Source organism: Canis lupus, chromosome 5 (assembly GCF_048164855.1).
Source record: "Canis lupus baileyi chromosome 5, mCanLup2.hap1, whole genome shotgun sequence".
Classification (NCBI taxonomy): Eukaryota; Metazoa; Chordata; class Mammalia; order Carnivora; family Canidae; genus Canis; species Canis lupus.
Genome location: NC_132842.1, coordinates 29,976,714 through 30,002,198, shown reverse-complemented (window position 1 = coordinate 30,002,198; position 25,485 = coordinate 29,976,714). Strand labels below are relative to the sequence as shown.

At 38.2% G+C, this 25,485-nt stretch overlaps 1 protein-coding gene and 1 long non-coding RNA gene across 11 annotated transcripts in view; one reads left to right on the top strand and one right to left on the bottom strand.

Annotated features, from left to right (window-relative positions):
- PRKCQ (protein kinase C theta) overlaps positions 1-25,485 on the bottom strand; it is a 173,532-nt gene that overhangs the window by 100,789 nt on the left and 47,258 nt on the right. For all 4 annotated transcript variants that reach the window (XM_072825893.1, XM_072825894.1, XM_072825895.1 and 1 more), the window contains 7 exons: positions 21,967-22,096; positions 17,524-17,723; positions 14,246-14,306; positions 6,524-6,686; positions 5,401-5,432; positions 5,219-5,304; positions 451-580 (listed from right to left, as the gene is read on the bottom strand). In XM_072825893.1, the coding sequence (XP_072681994.1) occupies positions 451-580; positions 5,219-5,304; positions 5,401-5,432; positions 6,524-6,686; positions 14,246-14,306; positions 17,524-17,723; positions 21,967-22,084 (790 nt within the window). In that variant the 5' untranslated portion in view covers positions 22,085-22,096. Of the gene's footprint in view, positions 1-450; positions 581-5,218; positions 5,305-5,400; positions 5,433-6,523; positions 6,687-14,245; positions 14,307-17,523; positions 17,724-21,966; positions 22,097-25,485 lie in introns of those variants that run through there.
- LOC140633411 (uncharacterized) overlaps positions 1-25,485 on the top strand; it is a 62,955-nt gene that overhangs the window by 1,049 nt on the left and 36,421 nt on the right. For 3 of the 7 annotated variants that reach the window (XR_012031023.1, XR_012031026.1, XR_012031022.1), the window contains exons 2-3: positions 14,555-14,702; positions 19,199-19,250. This is a non-coding gene — a long non-coding RNA (uncharacterized lncRNA). Of the gene's footprint in view, positions 1-1,433; positions 1,517-14,554; positions 14,703-17,307; positions 17,377-19,198; positions 19,251-25,485 lie in introns of all 7 variants that reach the window. The other 4 variants (XR_012031027.1, XR_012031024.1, XR_012031028.1 and 1 more) reach the window with 3 other exon arrangements.

Genomic DNA, 25,485 nt, shown 5'->3' with positions numbered 1-25,485 from the left:
TCTCCAATCTAAGTCACAGAATGCCTATGTGCAAGATCACCCATTGGCCAAACAGAATCTGTTCCAGGCTTGGTCCTTCATGGGCTACAGAAGGCATCTTAAGGTGTGAGGGAGAGTGGTGGGGGCACAGCTTGAGCTGCCAGGGTCAGAAGGGGCAAAAGGGCAGGTCTCAGTGAAGGGGGCCAGGTACAACGGAAGAGTGACAGGCCAGGAGACTTGACATTGAGTCTGAACGGGTTTGCACTTCTCTGGGATCCAAGGATGATGGTGTTGGGGATGGAAGGAAACAGGCAGCAATTAGTTCATTTTCATGATCTCGGGGTCATCTGGGCTAGTTAGAGAAGTCAACCCTCTATGCTTCCTCCTCCCCTCATGGTCTCCATTAGAGCTGCAAAGCCATCCTGTAGGGGTTCCGTACCAGGGCCCATGTCCATTTCCCGCTGGACTCACCATCACACTTGAGTCCTTGCCTGGCCAGGCCCCACAGCAGGGTCCCACAGTGCTCACAGAAGGTCGGGCTTTTGTAATTGTAGACTTTAAATCTATGCGGCATGTCAATTTTGAACCTCTCCTTGTGGAACTGAAAGAAGGGAGAATGTGTAACCATATGCATGTCCCTGATTTGCAACCTCTGGTGTCTTAGCAGAGACTCTAGCATAACAGAGCACTAAAAACACTGGGACAATGTGTGCTTTAAGCCATAAGCCTTACTCATCAAGCCTTAGAGCCATGGCCAAAGAAGGCATGCAGCCATTAGCTCTTCCAGGCAAGGGGCATGTGTACGATATACACATATCAAGTAACCCGGGATAGGCTGAAGTCTGAGGCATTCCCACAGATAGGCTAACATCTTCAGGAGGACGGGAGTAGGGTTATTTATCTAAATGGGATCTGAGCAAACATTGGACTGTCCTTCCTATTTTACTATAAATATTTTATTTTCTTTTTCAACCCAGAACTAGGACTCTAAGCTTTGGAAGAGGTTATATAATACCTCCTCTAGAGGAAACACTGCTATGGCTCTATTAGTATAAAAGCCTGAGTATGAACCATTTCACAGCTATTACACATGGACCAGAGGGGGTGAAGGGCAGGTAACAGGTCCTGCCAGGTGCTGCGGACAAGTGTGTCACATGTATTTTTTTACACCTCTGATACTGGAATACCCCCTTTGAAGTAGCCTGTATTAGAATCTTCATTTGATAGATGAGGAGGTTAAGCTTGGAGAGGGCAAGACACTTGTCCGGATCACGCAGCTAGAAACTAAGCTAGGACATCTATAAGCCTAAAGTCAGAATCAGCCTATTCTCTTTCCACCGTTACCCCTTTCTTCTCTCAAAGTCAATGTGATGAGTTAGGGGATGGGGAGTGGGGTGACAAGAGAAGGATGCTGGCAGTTGATATATTACAGGATTTTTTTTTTTTTTTTTTAGTTTTCCAGAGTTGAAATTTTCTCCTTTAGCCAAACATATCACATAAACAACAACAATAACAAAATCATGAGGTTTGATTCCTGGTAAGAATACCAATATTCATGTGTAATATAGAAAGTTTTACTTAAGATTTATGATCTTTCCAAGAAGTTTTTAATTAAACAATTCTTTGTGCACAGCAAAGAAGCCTTTTTCACTAATAGTGATATATCTAATGTTCCCGCTGAGGATGTGGGCTAGCATTGGGTCATTAGAACAGCTGTTTAGAATTGTTTAAAAGTTGCCCAGAACTTATTTTAGCCATTTTCAACCAAGAAAAAATAATTTTCAGGTCCCATTTATATAAACGTTTCCATGCAAATATTAACAATTAATGTCAATATTCTGGCTGGAAGACTTGCAACTCAGATCTTGACTCCTAGCTCAAAATAGTTCAAGATATGTCTGGAAAAGACTGTAGATTTGTGCTTTCCGATATAATATCCACTTAGCCACATGGACCAAGTGAGCACTTGTGAGGTGGTAAAACAATATGCTATCAGTGTAAAATACACACTGGATTCTGAAGATTTTTTTTATGAGGAAAAGAATATAAACTATCTCCTTATTTTTTATGTATGAAGATTTTTTTTATGAGGAAAAGAATATAAACTATCTCCTTATTTTTTATGTAAGGATACCCAAAAATTTTAAATTAAACTTGTGGCTTTCATTCTATTTCCAGGGGACATTAGCTATTGAGGTTAACAGTCATTCTTATAATTTGTGATTTTCCCAGGAAAGCTGAAGGCATCATGTAGAGAGAGCAGGAAGACAGGTTGGGAGGTGGCAATTTGACTTAAACAAACAAAACGCTTGCCAGAGAAAGACACATGTTGTATGATCTCACTTATACGTGGAACCCAAAATCAAAATAAACCCAACCCTCTGCCCCCAAAAAAGAACACCAAAAGACCACACCAAACTCCAAGAAAGGGATCAGACTGTGGTTGCAGAGGTGGGGGGTTGCAAGAAAGGAGGAAGTAGAGGAAGGTGGTCTAAAGGTACAAATTTCTGGTTATAAGATTAATAATTCCTAGGGAAGACTGTCCAGCATGGTGACCACAGCTAACACTGCTGTGTGATATACAGGGAAGGTGTTAAGAGGGTGGATCTTAAGAGTTCTCCTCACACGGAGAAATCTTGTTTTCTCTTATTGTATCTAAGATCTACGTAAGGCAGCTGAACCTATCGTGATCATTTCATAGTATATGTAACTCAAACCATCACGCCGTGTGCATTAAACTCACACAGTGATGTATGCCAAGTATTGCTTAATAAAACTGGGAGAGAAAAGTCAATCATACTGCTCTGGGAGATTGAGATCTGAAATTTCGACCCCGCCAAGTTACATATACCATAGGTGATTGACTGCAAACAAACTACTTTAGCCTCTTTGAGCCTCAGCAAAGTCACTTGTTATAGGAAATTGTCCCCTTCTGGCTCTAAATTTTAGAAGAAAGTCTACTCTGCAAAAACTCCACCAATTTGTCTTTTCTGAGCCTGTCCTTTGGCTAGAGAAAATCACACACCTGGGCAGGCTGGCCTCTCAAATTCAAGTGGACTTTTCACTGTCCTCAGCAATCCTATTGCTCTTCTCCAGCCACTTGCTTCCCATCCTGAGATAATTATCTCACAGATCCTTTCTCCCCAAAGCCACTTGCTGCCTTCTCTTCTTTCTCTCAGCCTTCAGACTACACTGAAGATATAAGCTGTCTAAGGGAAGCTCTCTCATCTGCCTGCCCCCAAATCTACAACCCACTGCCCTCTGCAACCATCTTCTCTTCCTTTTTTGTTACAATTGATGAACCGCCCACCTGTCCATCAGAGACCCATCTCCACCTGTGCATTAGACTTCTTCCCCCTTACTGCTTTGTTGTCCCTTCCTCTCCAGCTTCATCCACCTCTCCTCTCTTCTCTAGCTATGTGAGTACTTCCATCCCTTGGGTTTCATGTCCTTTCAGCTACTGTTCTACCTCAATGAACTTCAGGTTAATGTTCTTGATAATATTAGCATATAAATTGTTGCCATGTCACCAACTTTCAGTAATCCTCTGTGTCGGTCAATGAAGCAAACACCTTTACAATTCTATGAAATTTTTTGGATCTGGAGGGCTCTGGAGATCTCCATGTGGATCCCATTTTCCTCAGCATCTTAGCTGCACTGAATGCAACTGACCCTTTTGCTTTTTGGTTTCTATAACTTTATGTAATTTTAATATATGAAGAGCCCTCTCTGAACTCTTATTCTCAGTCTTTATTACCAGCTCCTTCTCTTCTCCCTACCATGTAATTTTAGATTTTGGAGTGTGGGGGGGTGGTGGTGGAATTTATATATTTGGTCTGTTGGCTCCCGTGAATTCCAAGTGCATGTAAAATTGTTCACTTGAAACCTCCACTTGGATATCCACAGGCATCTCAGGCTTAGGATGGACTTATTAAAAACTGAAATATTAATTTCTCCCCCATTCTTACATTGTTATGGTTCTGCCACTACCCCACTGCTCAAGACAGAAACTTTTATTTTTCACACCCAATTTATTGACAAATCTAGTCATTTCTAACAAGGAAATAACCTGAAAATCTGCTCACTTTACTCCACCTCCATTGTTACCATACTGGTACAAGCCATCAACCTTCCCCCTTGGGGGGACTTCTGTAGTCGCCTCTGGTTTTTATGTTCATACCTCAACCCACAGTTTCCCCAACAGCAGTCACCAAGAGGGCTTCCCACTATAGGTCAAATAAAATCCAACCACTTCTCCAGGGTCTTAAAAAATCTAGGTCCTGCCAAGTTCCCCAACTTCCTATTCTATTCACTCTCTTGCTCTTGCTGTTCCAGCTGCATGGTCTCATTTCAGTTCCTAGAACATGCTGACTTTTTCCCCCTTTGGGCCTTTTCTGTCCGAAGGCTGCTTCCTCCTGCTGTTCATATAGCTGGTGCCTTTCACCCTTAGCTCTCAGCTTACATGCTTCCCTGGGAGATTCCCTGGCCCCAGTTTAAGTAGGTCACTCATTTTTTTTCTCCATCATCACACCTTATTGGTTATTTAATATAAATGGAAGCAATACATTGTCTTTTGTTAGTTATGTGTTTCCCTAATTTTACAGTAAGGTCCCTAAAGCCAGGACCAGGTCTGTTTTGTGCTCTGCTGTGCATTGTACATAGTATAGTACCTTCCGTGTATAGATACACACTAAATATCTGTTGAATGAAGAAAGTGTAGGAAAAGGAAGTGTGCTTGACTTTCCAGCTCTGCTTGCTTATCCTGTGGGGTAACGTCTAATCTGTCCCCATGCTATATATCTTAAAATTCATTATGAAAGAGACATTTGTTTCTCAACATAAGAATTAGACTTGTTATAGCTCATACCAACCTTGTAAATGCTTACATCTATATTTTGTCATCATTTGCCTCTATTCCTTAACTGTCACTTATAGCTATAGATACCACGAGAGTTGTTCTCATATAATTGACCAAAACTGTGTTTTCTGGCCACTTTCTATCATGCTTTTCTGGAAGGTAGTTGTCAACAATTTTATTATGCTTTTTATATTTATTCCCTAGTTTTGGATCTCAGTAACAATCATATTGAAGAGGAAAGGGTTTTAAGGAGATTGATGTTCATTGACACGTTTAAGGATTCACTCTCAGGCAATACTAAAAAGAATTAGTGGGCTGCCAAATTTAATGTTAGGATAAAATTAACATATGCCAGACAAAAAGAAGAACATGAACACATACCATGGTTTCTCGGCTATTGATAGCTGATCCTGTGCACTTAGCTATAACTTTATCGATACACTTCTTGTGAATTGCCGCATTACACTCTGAAAAGAAATTATTGCAGCTTAAGATTTTCCAAAGTTAAGGAAAAATGAAATAAAAACAATGACAATAATACGACAGAAATCCTTCTTACTTACGTCGACACTGGTAGCCTTGTTTGTTCAGACCCCTGCAATAAAGCATATGTTTGATTTACTTGGATGTCTGAGTCAACAGCAGCACCATCAACATGAAAACAAGATCTCAGAGTTTCCTACCACAGTATTCTCGGATCAGTAGTCGGTCACTGGCCAAGAGTGTTAACACATGTTTGTTTGTTTTTTTTTTTAAGTGCTTTGTTAAAAGTCTGATAATTAAAGAAACGAGGAACTGCTTTTCTTCTCTTTTGTGTCTTTCCAAACAAACATGTAGAGATGAAAATGCCTGACTGAAAACGCATCACAGGCTCCTAGTAGCAAATTTCATTGTCTAAGCTCAGTATAGATGAGCAAAGACATCTGTACAATGTGTTTCCTTTTTCCAAGTATCTGAGAACACTTGCAACTACTAATTCTTAAGCTTAAGATCCATTCCTGAGTAGCACTTACTATTAGAAAGGAAGGCAATTCTAATCATTCAGTGAAAACAGTTGGTGGAAATCCACCAAAAGTCTATTTGACCTTTGAGTACCCTAGTTAGGCTGCAGTTGTGAGTTGATGGATTCTGAAGTAGCCCAAGAAAAAGAACACCCTACCAAGAAGCGAGAAGGCTGAAACCAGAGACAGGAGTCATTTCAAGTCTCTGTAGTCCTATCGCCTTTGCTATGTGCTTACTGAGGCTTGAACCGATCTCCGTCTGAGGGCTGCTAAGATGCCCAAGAGCCCTGTAAACATCTAAACCCATTAGCTCCAATGCAAAAGTGTTGTCTTTTGCACACATTAGCACAGTTGGGCTATCAAGGTGATAGACATTTCAACTATAAAACTGTGCCAACAGTAAAGATGTTTCCCTCTTCTGTCCTTCCCTCTTACCCCCAGTGGCTCCCATTTAATCAGAAGCTAAAGTTCTTAAAAACTTTTTCTACTAGAGTTGGCTTCCTTGCTCTATAGGAGTCATAGTATGAAAATATTGTTTAGAATCATACTCTTTCAGCCTTATCCTTCCATGTAGTGCTTATGCCAGCACACTCCCCTGAGGCGGAGCATGCCAGGCCTGACAGGTTGAGAGGATCTGACAAAATGCATAAGCTGAAGCTTGGAGTGAAATGCCAAGTTACCGTACCAGACAAACTCATGGCAGACAGAGCAAAATGTGGGTTGTGGGAAAAAGGTGGCGGTGAACTCATGGCACTTGACATGATGGACTTTGGCCTGTTTGATGGCTCCTCGGCGGTGATGCAAAGCAAAGAAGCCTTCAGTCTCAAATTCACTCATGTCCTTTGTGTCTGCAGGAACAGGACAAGGTACAAAGTAGGTGGAGAGGGTTGGGGAGATGGAGAAAAGATGGAGATGGACAAGGAATTAGGCAAGCATTGAAACCAGTAAAATCCCAAGTACTTATTAAGGTCGGTATAGCTCTAAGCTTCTTTAGTTCTCTAATACAGAATTATCACAGGGTGTATTACTATATGGTTGAAACAATGGGGTTGGAGTACTGGCTCAATCCCTCATTCCTCTTTGACTATGCTGAGCTATTCTCTTTCAGTTTTTAAAACCAGAGGTCAGAACTTTCAAAGTATTTATCAACCTCTCCTATTCACTGTCAGTGATGAATCAGCCAGAAAAAGCAGGAAGTGGTAAATACTTTTCTGCCTGTAATTCTAGAGAACAATGTGGTTACTGACAACAACTTAGAAACAGCATTTTTAAAAAATTTCCCAAGATACTTTATATCTGGTTGTTTATGGGCAGGGTCCAGTAGACTGAGGGGAGCTAGCTGGACTTGTGTGTGAGGGCCAAAGAACTTTGGAAAGTTGTTTATGCTCTGGTTCCCGATGTCCACAGTAGTCAGGTGCACCAGATATAGGCTTATAGACTACACTGGTCAGTGTGGAAAAATCCAGAAATCAATAGATCACTGCAATTGTTTTTTTAATGTCTAGGTATCTTGGATATTATTTAGTCATCTACATAAAATCATCACATTCACATTTTTTCAGTTCACCCTGGATTCAGGATACTGGTGAAGGTATTTATGACAGTGACTGTAGTGCCCCATGCCACATAACATCTTCCCATAAGGCTGATAGAATTCTGGAAATACTAGTGATTCCCTGGCTGTAGGCCATACTCAGAAAAAACACACAAAAGCAAGGCAGTCATGGTTCAACAGCATAATAACAACTCCAGCATGCAGGACAGAATAAAATGGTAAACAAGAAAGCAATATGAAAAATAATGATCATTACTAAAATAAGGATAATGCATTTAGTGCTTTTAACTTCTAGTGTTATAATTTTTAGTAGCTTGAAAGATTCTCAGATTATTTATTCTATTATACTTTTACAAGTATAAAAAATAGAGCTCTAGTGAGAATAAGAGGCTCATCTTTCACAAATATAAAGAGTTAACAATATTTAAACTAAATACTACCACTCTGAATAAACAGTGGCTAAGGTCTGCTAACACACTTGAAACAAATGTCTCTGCCAAGGCATGTTATTTTCCATACTCCTAATAATGGCCAGGCTAGAAGCTCATTGGGTAAATAAAAGGTGGGGGGCATGTGGATGGAGACCTCCCCCCAGGAACCCATCATCCTAGTCACATTTTATGGCTAACATCTTTTCTACAATGGTCCACAGGTCTGTTTTATGGCAATCCAAACTCCCAGATAAAGAACACTCTGTCACAAAAAAAAAAAAAAAAAAAAAAAAGAACACTCTGAATAACTCTCTAAAAAGTTCTGTACTTAATACTCTAAGGTTAGGTAATGTAGGTCTTTTTATTTAGAACTGGGTTAGAGATAAATTAGCTTTGGTGAATGAGGGGTTAAATTCAGGGTCGCTGAGGCAACTGCTGCTTTCTGCAAGTTCTGGTATAGCAGATCTATTTCCAACTTGTGACTGGTGGTAGTAGGTGGTTTGTCAGTAAGATTTGACTCATTTCTATTTTAGTTCAGATGAAGTGAAATAAAGTATAAAATTACTTTTAAATTCAGGCAATGGAAGTGAATTATTCTGGGAACCCTAACTGTATTACTGTAAAAAAAAATTATATATATATATATGTATATATATATATATATGTATATATATATATATATATAGAGAGAGAGAGAGAGAGAGAGTCTGAGCACTAAACTTTAATACTGTAAATTTTTTTAAATGTCAAAAAGTGCTAGAAATAAATTTATTCTCTTGGGTCTTCCTCTGATTTTTTTTATCCTCTAACCATTTCGATCATTACAAGAGAGGAACTATATAAAAGCTCAGAATTTCTTGAATTCTTCTGGTATTTACTATGCTTTATGCTTTTTTTCTGAAGTTAATTTGTTTTTGTGTTTATTCGCTTGAGTAAGTTTTTGGTTTCTGTATGTTTGGTTATTTCTTTTATAGTAATGGTTCATAATCTATCTATTTAGCCTAACCTATCACTTATTTGTAATCAGTCAACCACAGATGTTTCCTGGACAGCTATGAGCAACTGTTATGCTGAATGTTCTAAAGAAATATGAGATGTTATCCCTAATTTTTGAGTGGCTAACAGTCAAGTCAGGGAGACATGTCACTCACACAAAGAACAGTAAATGATGGTTTGGAATAGACGTATAGACATGTACACCCATATCTTTTAGGGTAGTAAAAGGAATTACAAAAGAAACCATGAAGAAGCAAGCTAAAAAATTAAGAGGAAATCTTAAATAGTATCAAATTGAGTAAGCCAGGAAGGAATGAGTTTTTCAGCATTGATATAGGGATATCAGGGAACTGGATGGAGCCTAAGAAATAGAAATTTGTTTTGAGGAATCAGTCTTGAAGAAAGCAATGTAGTGGGATTGGTCAAAATATAAGCCAGCCTCTTAGGGTAAAAAAAAAAAAAAAAAAAAAAAAAAATTCCAGATTGGACAAGATGGTTTAATTCAGTATGTCTTGGCAATGAGTTGGAAACTGAAAAGAAAAGGAAACATTGAAGACACTACAGGGCTTATGGTATATAGCTGCTAGGAATTTAAGGCAGGAGACCAAGAAAAGGAGGGAGGCAAAAGAGCAGGAAGCAAGTGTAGGGAGCAGCAGCTATCTCTAAAGTGCAGAGACAGACAGAAGACAGAGTCTTTCCCAGTTAAACTGGGGGCAAGGCCAATCTCCAAAAGTGAAAGAAGGAGATAAACTAATATGGGAATTTTTGGAATAGCCATTGTATGGGAATCAAAAGAAAACAAAAGGAATTTCTAAATGCCAGGGTGAGTCTGACTGAATAGTTCAAACAAACACTTATTAAATACCTCCTATGTACCTAGCACACAACCTGGTGCTGGCGTTAAAGAGACAAATAAGATGTGATTCAGCCATGCAAGAAATTTAGAGTCCACAAAGAAGGACAATTAATGTAGTAAATGTCAGAACAGAAATATTCATAGGATGCTATGTGACCAGAGGTAAGGAAACTACACCAGATAAAGCAAGTATATATAGGTGGAGGAGAGAAAAAGAGGAAAGTTGAGCAGGAAAGCTACTAAAAGATGATTTCTGGGCTGGGTTCTGAAGAATAAATAATTTCTACTAATGTGTGGGAGAAGGAATGGTGGGGAAAAGCAAAAGATGTTCTCTTGAGATGGAAGAGAATGTAAAAGGGCACATTCAGATAAGGTACCTGAGGATGTGTGTACTGTCAGAGTGTGGAATATGAAGCAAAAAGCATCAGTGATCACACACAAAAGATGTGTAAGTATCAGGTCAGTTTGAATATTTTCCTGTAGATAATTTGTAAACACTGAAAAGCTGTAGGCAGGGGCAGAGCCAAAAGGAGGAACAGAGGCATGGCATATTCAGAACAGAGTTTATATAGTTTAGTTTATTCTGGCAGCCATGGAGGGGAATGACTGGGATTTGGCAAGAGGTAATGATGATGCAAAGCAGGGGAAAAATTAAAAAAAAAAATACTAAGGAAACAACATGGGTAGAAACTGTTGGATTAATGTGGAAGGTCAAGAAAAGGGAGACTATAAAAGTTAATTCCAGGCTTCTGGGTGGATAGAGTAATAATTAACTGAGATAATAACTACAAAAGGAATAGGAGACTGATGAAAATGGTGAGCACAACTTTGAACATATTGAATTTAAAGTAACTGTGGGAAATCAACTTAGATCCACTAAGCCATTAAGTATATGAGTCTGGAACATGAGAATATTATCTACCGGCAACAGTCTGTAATGGACTCAGCTGGATGGCATTTTCTAGCAAAACCTTGAATAAGAGGAAGACATGCAAGGTTTGGAGATCAGGACATCTTTGGCAGAAGAGGGTGTTCATGAGAGCTGGAAAGGGTTATGGACTTAGGCCAACATAGGGAGTCAAGGCCAATGTGGGCTAACGAAAGGTGTGAAGAGAGAAACCAGATTACAGCAGATTCTTGTATTGAGTGAGTGAAAGAGAGGACAGAATTGATAGGGGAGGAGGCTGAGCTCTGAGAGAAAGGTTTGACCCTGAGTCCTTGACAGTGGAGAATTCCAGGTGACAAACTCTGGTGTCACTGCTGGTTCTTGAGAGGATAAAGAAAGATGTAGGAAGGTGTCAACATATGAGGAGGGAGTGTTAGATGGTGATGGTGAACACTAAAGCTACCAAGAGTGATAGTAGGAAAGCAGGAGGAGAAGACAAAGTAATTCTATCACAGAAATCATGGAACAAAGATTTTGAAGGAGAGAGAATGGACTGATGTGTGTGTGGAGAGCAATGAGCCATTTGCTTCCCTATAGAGTAGAAAAATATTGATGCTTCCATAAAAGAAGAGTGTGGAGGACATGATATAATCTTAAATGTTATCTACGATGAAATCCCATATCCTCTCCCAATTGCTTTCTCTTTCCATATCTCTAATCTCTACCACTCCTATTATCATTTTCCTAGTCCAACTATTCTAAGAAATACCATCAACATCTTTCCCTTCATTCAACTTTTATTTTTAAAGAATTACAAAGCAGTTCAACTACATACTTTTTAAAAAAAGATTTTACTTATTTACTCATGAGAGACACAGAGAGGGAGAGAGAGAGGCAGAGACACAGGCAGAGGGAAATAGGCTCTATGCAGGGAGCCTGATGTGGGACTCGATCCCGGGACTCCAGGATCAGGCCCTGAGCCAAAGGCAGGCGCTCAGCGGAGCCACCCAGGGATCCCCCAACTATGTACTTATAATGGACATACCCTTTCATCTACACTGCCATGAGCTCTTATTCTCTTTCTTTTATTTCATACTTCAATCTTATAACCATAAGATTGGACCAGTTTTTCATCACCTCTCCACTGAAAAAATGAAATTTTATAGTCTCTCTTTATATCCAGTCTATTTCCTTTCCCATATCTGTCCCACATTTTATTAAAAGCAATTTCTCCCAAACATTGCTTCCAGAATATTCTGGCCTGCTCAAGAATGGGGCTGTGACTCCTTGTTGGTGACTTTCCGGGGTCTTCACACTCTTGCTTGGTTTCCAAGTCTTCCAACATCTGTCTTAGATTCTTCATTCTGGTTTTAGCAGGGGCCCTCTGTTCTGCCTAGACTGGTCTTCTCATGGTTCTGCATCCATTTATTTTTGCTCAAATCTTCATGTTTTCCTCCTAGAAAGCTATCCGTCTTGTCTGCAAATTCAACTCTGCCTATCCTTCAATGTCCACTCTGGATTTTTATGGAATGAAGGTAACCCAAACTGATCTCTTGGTTAATCAATATTTATGTGGTTTAGGACTAAATTCTTCTCCAGTTGTTTAGTTTGTATCACCTCTCCAAACTAGACTTAAGTTCCTTGGGTATGAGAACTTGTGTCTTGGTTTTCTGAATCCTTCTGAAAACAATTTCTTATATATAATAGTATCCTTAAAATGGAATGATATCCTATACTTCTTGTCATCAATAAAGAATTTTCTAGTTGGGTAATTCCACAATATTGTTTGTTATAAACCAGAGCTTTGAGATATATAAAAATTTAGAAATGGAGTCTCAATTTGGGTCTAGATAGAAAAGATTTTAAACATGACAACATTTTATCCTTAAAAAAAAAAAAACCTTCCTGGACTTCCATAATTATTGTCTATGAAAGATCATTGTTTTCACCCCACTTGAATGTTCTCTCTCTCATTCTAAGAGAAAATTTAAGTTTCATAGTAATAGGATAAATATTCATGGAATTATTTATCAAAGTGGCAGTCTTTAAACCATTTACCCAAAATACCTGGCATTCTCATGGAAGATTTACTTCAATTTACATTAGATCATGTTTTGAACTAATGGAAAGAACATACTTCCTTTTCTTGTGGGAATCAAACACTATTGGCATTATCATTTAGCCCGGCACTTGCACTTGTTATGCAAGCCTGGTTATTCAGCTCCTACAACCACTCTATCATTTGGCCAACTCAGAAATACTATAATGCTATGTTCTTTGGCCAACTCAGAAATACTATAATGCTATGTTCTATGTATCTAGAGCCTCCACCACGAGGTAAAAGAAGAAAGTTCAGATTGTATTGCTACCTCTTTAAGGATCTTTTCTTCTAAAAAAAATTTTTTTTAAAAGCTTTATTATGGGAATTTTTAAATCCATACAAAAGTTGAGCAAATACTGGATTCAATTTCCCATTGCTGATCATCCAGCTTCAATAACGACCTATCCATGGTTACTATTTTCCAATATACACAATCTGCTACCCACACCTTCATACCAATGGGTTATTTTAAATCATATCTCTGGTATTATGTTATCTATAAACATTTTAGTATGTGTCTTAAAGATGAGGACCCATTTTAAGAAGTAGAGCCATAATACCATCATCACATCTAAAAAAATAATACTGCCTCAATATCACCAAATATATGGTAAGGGTTCAAGTTTCCCTAATAATCTCATGACGTGTTTTTTTTTTTTTTTCAATGTATTTGTTTGAATCTAGATTGAGGGACATTGTATATGTTAAGCCAAAACCCAGAAAGCACCATAAATCTCTAAACTAAAACTTGTTTCTTTGTAGTAAAACTGATTTAGGAAAAACTAAAATTAGTTTGTGATAGGAAGTACACATATTCACCCTGAGGTTTAGGATTTCATGAGTAGTAGCATTTGATTTGTTTGCACAGCACTTTGATGACAGAGTACAAATGCAACGGAAGGAACTGACGGGCGACTGTCACAGGCACCAACCACACTGCTCATATATGTAACCTCTGTGATGCATGTCTGTGTATGGCATTGAAATGACACTCCTTAGCGAAGCATGTTTTCCTTCCTGTTCCTAAAAGGATTTGAGATGACTAACTTGAAGCACTATTATTTTGCTATTAGCATTATGAAAAATACTGGTTTCTTATTTATTTTATATTTCACTGATAGTGTGATCATTTGTTTTATTACTCATTTATACACAGTGTGTGTATATATATAGTGACATGTAAACAGAGCCTCTTGTATTTATGTTAAATTCCCAAACTAAAATAAAGACAATATAAATGCACTGGGCACATGAGTTCACACTATTTAGAAATTAATGCTATAACTGATGAATTATTGAAAACTACATCTGAAACTAATTATGTGTACTATCTGTTGGCAAATTGAATTTAAATAGAAAAAAAGAAAATAATGCTATAAATGTTTTATATTTCTATGTGTATCTGGCGCAGATATTACATTTTCAACTAATATTTGCGCACCACTGAAAAGTTTTAAGAAAACTTCCTGTCTTTCCTTTTTCTCCTAATTCTTTTCTTTGCTATTGTAAAAGTCAAATAAATTGCACATTAGAAGGAATATGCCCTATTCACCCCCAGACAAGAAGATAAAATGTCACTTACCACTCATTTCCAGAAAGTATCTGGCATTCATTAGCATTCGGCCTTGAGGTTTCAGCTCTAACTGATTGAGAGGAAAAAAAATATCAGAATGTGAAACAAGTACTGCCAGAGTTTAATGACATAGTAACTGACAAATGTGGGAATGGCAGGAGATTTCCGATGTAAAGGTGCCTCTTTTCATTTCATTCGTACCAATTACCATCAGAATAGCACAGCATCCATGAATACAGCCTTTCTTTTATTTTAAAATTTCTTTTAAATTATTATTATTTTTTAATTTAAATATTTTTATTTACTTATTTGAGACAGAGAGAGCATGAGCAGGAGAGAGGAGCAGAGAGAGAGAGAGAGAAGCAGACTCCCTACTGAGCAGGGAGCTCCATGCAGGACTCAATCCCAGGACCCTGAGATCATAACCTGAGCTAACGGCAGACGCTTCACTGACTGAGCTACCCAGGTGCCCCCAGCCTTTCTTTTATTAAAACACCTCAGCAACTCATTAATTTTGCTTGGAGATAAAAATTTCTGGGTAATTACATCTATGGGTTAACGAGAATAGCTGAGAATTAACAAGAAATGTCTGGTTGAACCCGGGACCGAATTTGAATTGTGGTTCAATAATTTACTGGCTGTGTGACCTTGTGCATGTCCCGAAGCCTTTCAGGATCTCTGAAAAGCTGACATGATAGTGAGACTTATGTCATAGCATCACAACTATTAGAATTTTACAATAATATAAGCATTTACTGCTTGGTCAACTATATAAACCCTCATGCTAGCTTAAACATATCAATGAGAAGGGAAGTGCTTTTAACACCAATTATACACCTTGTTCTATGATTTAGGGGATAAGTAATAAAGATGGGGATAAAAAGAGAACTAGAAGAGCAAGAAATAAGGGGCTTGTTCCCAAGCGAAGTGGGGGAAAATTGATACCAAGTAACCACAAAGTTATCACTATTTGGGACTTAGTGGTGATCAAGGAAATTGAATCAGCTACTGGAAAAACAATCATGTATACACAGCAAATCACGTTGCATCATGATTTTAAGAGCAAACAAGAGGTAACCACACAAACAGTCATAACCCTGGGAAAGCAGAAGGCAAGTCTCAGCGCAGTATGTAGAAACTAGATGGAGTCTGTGGAGCTAAAGAGCAAATTTCAAAAAATAAGTATTTTTTAAATAGAAAATTTATTTTTAAGAAAATGGACTTCAATAGAGCAAGGGGAAATCTAAGTCAAAAGTACCCGGTTGGTCTTTAAACACTATAAATGAAAGTAAACTAAGAAATATCCCTGGGAAAAAAAGCTGTAAAACGTAAAAAGTTTGCTTAAGTTAAATGAGGATCTGTAGACCACCAAGTGCTTATGTCTAAATAATCCTAGAATGCAAAAAAAAAAAAAAAGTGAAAACTCTGACAGGAATAAAATCAGAAGAAGCCTAACAAAAAATCAGATACAACTTTTAGAGAGATAAATAGAAAAGCAACCTATTCAACAGCAAAGCCTAAACAAATCACTTAAAAATTAGTTATCCTTTTGTTAACTGAGAAGGAAATTAAATAGCATGCTGCTTTTGGTTGTTGTTGTTGTTGTTGTTTTTAAAGGTCTTATTTTTGGGACACCTGGGTGGCTCAGTGGTTGAGCAGCTGCCTTCAGCTCAGGGTGAGATTCCCAGGTTCCAGGATTGAATTTCGCATCAGGCTCCCTGCATGGAGCCTGCTCCTCCCTCTGCCTATGCCTCTACCTCTCTCTCTATGTCTCTAATGAATACAAAAAACTTTTTTTTTTAAAAAAAAGGTCTTATTTTTAAGTATCTCTACACACATGTGGGGCTCGAACTCACAATCCCAAGATCCACAGTCACATGCTCTACAGACTGAGCCAGCCAGCCACCCCAAATAGGATGCTGCTTTTAAAAATTAGGGATTTGATGACCCTTTTTAAAAAAATGAGGCAGAAAACAGAAAATAAATGAGGATGAATGGAAAACCAGGGAACATTTCATCTAATTAATCTCTACTCCTAGCTGAGCTAAGTGCTGTAGCAACTCAGGCCCCAAACAGACTGAAGTCTCACACTCCCTGTCTTGTGTAAACCTTTTCACACTAAGTGGCACACCTGTGACATTATCTAGTTCTTTAGCCTTTTTTACCTACCTAAGCAGTGCCCCCAAGATAAGATCTGTTTCCATGATTGTTTCTCCAAGTGGACACAGAAGTGCTCCCCAGATATTGCTGGACTACATTTTCCAACATATCTAAGCATGAGAACTTAAAAAAAAAAATCTTAGTATATGTTTACCTTCAAAGATTACTTTAGTGTCACCAACAAAGATGTATAAAAATACATATTCCCCTAAAAAGTACTGATTTTTTTCCCTGAGGTCAAAAATAGAAAAATGACCCCAAAATCTAATTGTTAGCTTTTTATTATTCACATTTTGAAACAAGCAATTACAAAATCTTCAGGGTGGACTTCTTAAAAATCTGAGTTACAGGAAATAAGATGGAAAAAGGTAAAATTCTTCCCTTTTGCATAGATGATAAAGCATTTGAAAACATTTTCTGGGTGTTAGATCATTTAAAAAACAGTTTTTACTGGTGTTTGTTACTGTTTTGTTTTTCATTTTGTGGATCCCAGAAGTTTTCATGAGAATTTTTTATGCTTTTATCTCACTCTTTAACATTTCTAAACATTCACTACCCAAACAGTTATAACCTAAGTTTTCAAAAACTGTGGCAACACAGATTGTGTATGGTGTACTGCTTAGTACAAAGGGAGCTAAGTGAATACATTATGGCTAAAAAAATTAATAGGGCTTGGCAAAGTATGGAGGGAGAAGACCAAGCCTCACGTGGATGTAGCTGGTCCTCTCTCATATCTATCACCTTATCTAATCTATCTTATCAAGAGATCACATAGATACTGTATCTCAACAAATAGACAACAATTAGGTTCCCAAGTTAAGGGGAATTTGTGATATTTCTGAGCTTACTTTTATACTTATAAATCAATAATAGTTCTTCAGAGCCTAAGAGACCTCCTTCACCTTTCACAGGAATCAAGATATTTGAATATGTCTATAGTCTACAATGGATGGTCATTGTCATTATCAAGTCATCAGTGAGTAAGTGGTAGGGAATCTGTTTACCCATGACTGGTGTGTCATAATTTCAGGATGACACTGAAACTGTGCATTAGTCTTCAGTGAGCCTGGTGCTTACCACTTAATAGTGTGAACACTTTAAAAGAAGCTCACAGGCTGGATATTTACCCATATCTCTGCCTTCCCATTGTTCTTCCGACATCGCTCTGCCAGAGAGGAGAGCTCCACAGTAGTTTCAGATATCAGGTCCACGTTCTTGCCCTTCACAATGATCTGCATTACTCTTCCCTTGTTGATGTGAGCATCAAAAGTGCTGTCCCAGGGTGGGTACATAGTTGGTTTCTTCTGGATATACATCTGCCCATTCTCTAGGAACAGAAAGATATGTTCTCATTATTCCTTTAGCCAAATCAGGAAAATAATTAGACTTGACAGCGGCACCTGCTCCCTCTGTTCTCTAGGATATATAATTCCATTGGAAAGTCAAAAAAAAAAAAACAAAAACAAAACAAACATGTAAAACAATTAGAGACAATATAGGAGGGGATGAGATAGTCCTGAGGTCTACATGCAAGGTGATATATTGAAACTTAGAAGTCAATCTCTTAGTTTAAGTAACAAAAATATGATAATGTCTTGGACGGGCAATGTTCTTTTCCTATTCAACAGTTAGTTGCTTCACTTGGAGCAAATAGAAAGACATCAGGGCCTAGCTGCTATATTTGGGAGGGCAGAGTGACTAAGTCCCATTCTTTACATATCATACACTTTTTTGCCTTTGGGGATCTTCCTTTGATGATCTACAAAGGGTGGACACATAACTAATTTCACTGTCATCTGGTTAAAAAAAACTTGATAGACTACTACTGTGTGTTCATCGGAAAGACTCTGTAGCATAATTTAAGGCTTATAGTGAATGCTCCTTTAAAAAGACATTAAATTTATTTTCCATTTGACATAAATAAATGCACTGTGAGGTAAAATCCTTTAAAACATAATAAGCCATTATTTCTTTCTCTAAATCTCAAGTGAGGATATATTTTTACATGCACCATGCACCCTACACAAAAACTAACAAGTAACAACTAAAAAGAGTGATCTTAATCCATGGGATCAGAGAAGCAGGCTAAAGACCTACAAGTGAGGAAAGGCAGGCAGGCAGGGGATCCAGAAGTCTGGTCAGGGTGATAAAGTGTAAGGAAAACCTCTTCCGAACCACCAAGTGATTGGAAAAGAATTTGCTAATGGAATTAAGTGGTGTTGGCAGAGCTTTCATCCCCACTGGATTTTCTGTAATATTTATTCTTTAATCATTTCAGGAGCAGCAAACTGCAGCTGTATTTGAGTGTTGGTTTCTTGTGATAATAAGCACACTAAGTGGCAGATTTAGCAATTCAGGGATGTTGGTAAAGCAAAAGGGAAAAATCCATTTAAGCATGGAAACAAAGCAGTTCCAACTCCTGATGGCCCCTTCTCCCTGATGCACAATGCCAAAGCAGAACACGCACCTACGATTTGCTAAATTGTCATTTGGGAGGTATATAAGCACTTGGATAAACAGAAACTTCGAATTTTAGATAAACCTGGTTATTAAAGGGATAAACTCTAACAATGTTAAGGGTGGAAGAGGGAGGAGAAAGTTTTTATGGCTTGCTTAAAAAAATTTTTAGCTGGAAACTGGACTTTTAAAAAATGCCAACAGCAATTCTAACAACCGTAGTAACATTTTACTTCCACAGACAGGAAGTAAACAGGAGTTTCTTATAACTGTAACCTTTCTCCACTACTCTGCAAGAGACTGACATGCCTGCAGTAAGCCTCTTCTCACCCTCTCATTCACTAGGTTTGTAACCACCTTAAAAGAAGACTGGAACTCATGATCCTCTCTACTTGCAGTGAGTTTTATCATTTCCCAAAGCTGCCAGACTGACAGCACTCTGCCCTGTTTGTCCGTGTTCTGTTGATTTATTATGGAAAATGCAGTCTAAGACTTCCAAGACTCATACATTTTTAAAAGTTGGTACGGCCACTGTGGAAAATAGTATGGAGGCTTCCCAAAATTTAAAAATAGAAGTATCATATGATCTAGTTCTTCCACTGCTGGGTATTTAGCCAATGAGAACAAGAACACTAATTTGAAAAGATACATGCGCTTCTACATTTATTGCAGCATTATTTACAATAGCCAAGATGTGGAAACAACCTTTGTTATATATATATATATATATATATATATATATATATATATATATATATATATATATATATATATATACATCTGTATCTATCTATACACACACACACCCCAAAATATTACACAGCCATAAAAGGGATGAGATCATGTCATTTGTAACAACATAGATGGTCTAGAAGGTTTTATGCTAAGTGAAATGTCAGTTTAAGAAAGACAAATACTCCATGAGTTTTTACTCATATGTGGAATCTAAGAAAACCAAATGAATAAATACACAAAAAACAGAATTAGACCTATATAGAGAACAAACTGATGGTTTCTAGAAGGGTGGGGTGGGGGGATGGGCAAAATGGGTGAAGGGCAGTGGGAGGTCCAGGCTTCCACTTCTGGAATGAATAAGTAGTCGATGGTACTGTAATAGTGATGCAATGTAACAGATGATAGGTATACTTGTGGTGAGCAAAGCATAATGTATAGATTTGTCATGTCACATATGAAATGAATATAACATTGTATGTCAACTATAACTCAATTTAAAAAAATCGAAAAAACCATAAATTCTGTAGAAGTAGTACTTGAATTGTAATGTGCAGAGTGATTTCTTTTCAGAACAAAACCAAAACAAAATCAAAAACCCAAATCTCCAAACTCTGCAGGCTAACCTTTTGGAAAAACAAAGTCTTCTTTCTGACAAGGTCTCTTGATCCACATAGCTGATCAGACCAAGTTCAAAGGCAAGACCAAAAGAAGAAGAAATTAAAAAAAAAAAAAATAATAAAAGGCTGGGACGCCTGAGTGACTCAGCAGTTAAAGTGCCTGCCTTCAGCCCAGGGTGTGATCCTGGAGACCCAGGATCGAGTCCCATGTCAGGCTCCCTGCATGGAGCCTGCTTCTCTCTTTGCCTGTGTCTCTGCCTCTCTCTCTCTGTTCTCTCATGAATAAATAAATAAAATCTTTTTTTAAAAAAAGAGGCTCTCAGGAGGCAAATGTCAGTGAGGCCTGTGTTTACAGAGAATGGGATCCAGGAGATCCATTAAGTCGAAAGCAGCTTTGAAAAACTCAGACATTTTACACTTCAAAGGTTTCTGTGACATTTGAAACGTTTTAGATTGGGAGCAAGTGCCATTCTCACTTTTAACTGAACAGGAGAGAAATCCAGGCAGAAAGGAAATCAGGATGATTCAGACATTCTCCTCAGCTTTGATGCACTCACAGTGGCTGGAAGAATGGAGTCAATCACAAAGCACAGGTCTTCTAAGGGAAGTAAAAGCCAGTGTGGTAGGATTTGTAAACCCCAGATTCGGAGCTGGAAATGCCTCTTTGGAGGTTCTCAACTGCTAACTCAGGTTCTTCCTGCATCTGTAAATGCCACTCCGTAAGAGGCCTTTGGAGGATGACCCTATATGAAATAACACACACCTCTCTGTCCTCAAGCCTTCTCTCCTCTTTGCCCTGCTTTGGTTTTCGGCCCAGCACTTACCATTATTTCCGTATATTCCAGTTTGTTTCATGCCTCTCTTCCTCTGCTAGAATAGAAACTCTAAAGAAAGTGCACTTTTCCTCTCCCATTGTACACTAGGCACTCCATAAATACTTTCTGTGTAAATCAACTGGAACGGCTCCTATAGTTACTACAAACCTGTATCAGTGTTAATCACATGTCTCTCCAACATGTCTACTAAAACAAGAGAGGTATGTAGGGAAATATAGAAAAGTAGTGAAACTGGGAAAAAGTTGAGATGTAAACTTCATAGAGAGACTCCAAGCAGAATAGGATTATTTTAACTGAATGATCTAAACCCAGAAAAGGAATTTGGGGATCTGTCACACTTTCCCTGTCACCATGAACTGCCTTTAAATAGCTACAGTTGACAAAACATGACTATTCTTTCACTCATCCAGGGTCTTGATAAATACATAAGTAAGTTTTCTGAAATTTGGATTCTAATGGCTAATTACATATTGTTTTAACATTCATCTAATTTTAGCCTAAAGAAGAAATAAGCTGTCTTTAGGGTTAATTGTAAGATTATGAAGACTTTATCGATAAGCACTGGAAACACCTCAGGTTAACAATATGGAGCCCATGTTCTACTTGAGCTTACCAGTAGATTTTATCAGTCCCATTAACTCCTCACATCATGTCCTCAACCCATTTCTCCTTCCCTTTGTTCCTTTTGCTTATATTGAAAAATAGCTCAGGAAAATGGAACGTGAGGTAGGAGACTTGGGTTTCCTTCCGAGTCTGTCACTGTCTCATATGCCCTTGAGGAAGTACTTGGCTTGGCTGGGCATCAGTCCTATTTGTAAAATTAGGTTGAACCAGACGACTCTGAAGTTCCTGGAAGGACTTGCCTCATAGTTCACAGCAGGACCTTCCTCTTCCCCCACCACCTCGAATACCCACTCAAGCTTACCCGATTCAACGTATTCTTTGACAAGCACAGCGCAGTAAGGGTTAACAGCCTCTCCTTGACATGACTGGCAGGATCCACAGTCAAAGTTGGACAAACCAATTCGAAGAAATGGTGACATGGTGGTTGCTCCCTGCAAAGTGACCAAAGACAAATGCTATAAAATAAATTATTTTTGGTATCCCATTCTCACTTAACCAGAGCTTTATCACCAGCAGCCCAGAGGCTCAAATGGTTCAACTATCCATTTGAACAAATGCTTTTATTTCCCCTTCTGCAAAGGACATTACTGGGCTCACCCCAAACCACAGACTAACTTGCCAAGGAAAGAGCCTTTCTGGACGTCTCTATTATTCAACCTCATCAGTTAGAACTATAATTCTACTCTTAATTTAATGGAATTACATTTAATAGTTAGAGAGAGAGGGGCAAAAAATTTCCAACATCTATTATTCGAGTAGGTACCCAAGAAATAATACACAATAACAAGAAAATGAGTTTAGAAAGGGTAAGTCTATTTTAGTCACAACAGTTAAATATGACACCACAAGATTCTTACATGGGCTATTTATGTGAGTGACGCAGTTGGCTCTGAGCATTTAGCAGCTGAACTGTTTACTTCAGACATTTCAGAAAGGTCTACTTTCTTCACAGTCACATATGTGTGTGTGTGTGTATATATATATACATAGGCACATATGTATACCTATACCTATAATAAGCCTTTGAACATTATAAACTACATAAAAAATCATTGCTCACCATAAAATAATGCTCCATCATCTAAGAATAAGTAAAGTACTTCACAGAAGCCAAATTACCAGTCATTATACATACTTAGATATATAGGTGAAAACCATCATCAGATTGGCTAACAAATTCCAGGATTCCAGTCTGATTCTTCATCTACAATTCCTTCCTTGTCGCTGTTTGGCCACTTACCTCAACTAACCACCCCCCCATCCCCACTTATTTTTTTTTTAAACCTACTTTACCATGAAGTTCCATTAATCTGAAACTATCATCTGGTATCCAGTGAAAAAAGTTACTTCTTTGCTTCTTCTGATTCGTTTTGAACTGTTTTCTCCTCCCTAATTTTCCTCACTCTCTTAAGTAAGCCAAAGACAAGAAGAACAAAGTATGAGCTGTCCTTTCTACATTTGTTAAAGAAAGACAACTCCTCAGAATAATAAGAGCCCATACGTGAGCACCAATGCATAACTAGAAATCTGGGGCCGGTAATCTCAAATCCAGCAGAGCCATTAAAGACCGCTAATTCTCTGAAATGCTCATGGTCTTTGGGTATTTTTTGAACCCATCGAGACAGATTAGGGGCTCTTAACAACTGCTATTAACTTCACAGATTCTAAGGAAGTCTCAATTTCCCACAGTTTAGCAGGTTTAATTAAAGGAGATGGTTATACAATCATATTTTCCGGGTGTTCTTAGTCTCTGAAACACATTCTGTATAAGTCACACAGTTGAAACAGTTGTTACATGACTTCTAGATGTGTCTGTAGGGGCCCCCATTATCCTCCTAGTTTTAGGATTCTCAGGCTAATGACTGAGAGCTCTCTGGAGAAAATTTCCTAGAGAACCGCCTTTCCAGGGTCACGTAGGTCTCCTGGACAAGCCTATATTTCTGCACTAATCTGGAAAGATCACCAAGAACTATCCTCATTTATGAGAGTGTTTACCATGTGTGGATGCTCTGAAGATTTCCTCAATGCAAGGAAAGGTAAGTAATTAATTCAGATTTGAGCCTGGAAGGATCATTGACTCATAAAGCGTGAGTTACAAGCACTGTGACCTTTTGTGACGGATGTGTCATTCTGCTATTTCCAGGCAGGGTTCAGAATTAGCAGCAGCAGCTCAACGTGCACCTGGGAAAGTCTGTCTGGGGAGTAGACGGAAACCTCTAGAGTGACCAGGGTTCTGGTACGGTATGGGAGAGAGTCATAGTGGAAGCCCCCCTCCTCCTGCATGCCTTGCTTAGATATTAGCTGACTTCCTACCCCACTAGCCGTCCAGATTCGCTTGCCCCAGCCCCTCACACATCAACATTTTGGCAGATTACCCAATGCATGCATCTGTTGGATAGCCAAGCCACTGCCTCTCTTTTTAAAGGTCTAGTCACGGTGACGTGATCTGACATTTTGACATCTAGAAGACAGAATTGTCATCTGTGAGCTGAACCTAACATGTTGTTTGCTCAGGGGTGCATTTTTAGGTCAAAAGGAAGCATTTGATTCCTGAGTTACTCAGAACATTTTCCCCCTCCTGTATAGACTGCAATGTGATCACTATGAAAAATAAAGAAAATACAGAACATTGGTTAAAAAAATCTCTTCATAGTTCCTTCCACCAGCAGAAGCAAATCTCTATTACTGTTTCAAGGCATTTTCTCTAGTATTTTTTTTCTAGTATTTTAAAATTTACAGGTTTTGTGGGTTTGTCCTAGATGCTATGCTCATACAGTGTTTATGAGATTATAATTGGCTTTTTAATTTAACATTTTATCATAAAAATTGTCCATTAGTATGTCATCTTTGTAAGCATCTTTTTAATTCTTACATGATATTCTAATGAGGGGCAGCTCCATGATCTGCTTTATTAAAGTCTTATAGTTACATATTTGGACTGTTTCCAGATTTTCCATAATACAAATATGGAAAAGGTGCTATGATTAGCACCTTTTTTCAAATTTTTTTAAATTTAGGAATATTGCATCAGAATGGATCACTAGAGTATTCAGTATTACTAGATCAAGTGGTATTACTATTTGTAAGTCTTATACATTTAAAGAAAGTAATAAAACATAAAGGCAAAGCCTTAACAGGGAAAAAATCTATGGTAAGTACAATGGACAATAGCTAAGTATCATTCTTACATAATAAGCATACACAAAGTTGTAAAAGCAATCAAAAACAAAAGCTGCCTATGACCCAAGTAATTAAGTGGCAATGACACAAGTTATACTAAATATTTTTTAAAAATAACTAGGTATGTGGGAAAATGTTCAACCTTGTGGAGCAATTTAGGAAATGCAAATTAAAATAGGATATGGAGCACCTGGGTGGTTCAGTTGCTTAAGCACTTAACTCTTGCTTTTAGCTCAGGTTGTGATCTCAGGGTCATGGGGCTGAGCCCCATATCAGGCTCTGCATTCAGTGCGGAGTCTGCTTGAGACTCTCTCCCGCTCTCTCTACCTCTCCCCACCTTGTGCTTTCTCTCTCTCTCATAAGTAAATATATCTTTAAAAAATTAATAAAACAAGATACCTAGTTGCATTTATATGACATCCTTGAAAAGACAAAACTGTATGACAAAAACGTGGTTAGCAGTAGTTTGGGCAGTGGACAGGGTGTAATAAGGATACAGCATAAATAAGTTTAGGGGGGAAGATGAAACTGCACTATAGCCTGATTGTGGTAGTGATCCCAGAAATCTAGATGTAAATTCATAGAATTATCAGTAACCATCAGTAAAACCATCATTTTTACCATATGATCATTTAAAGAC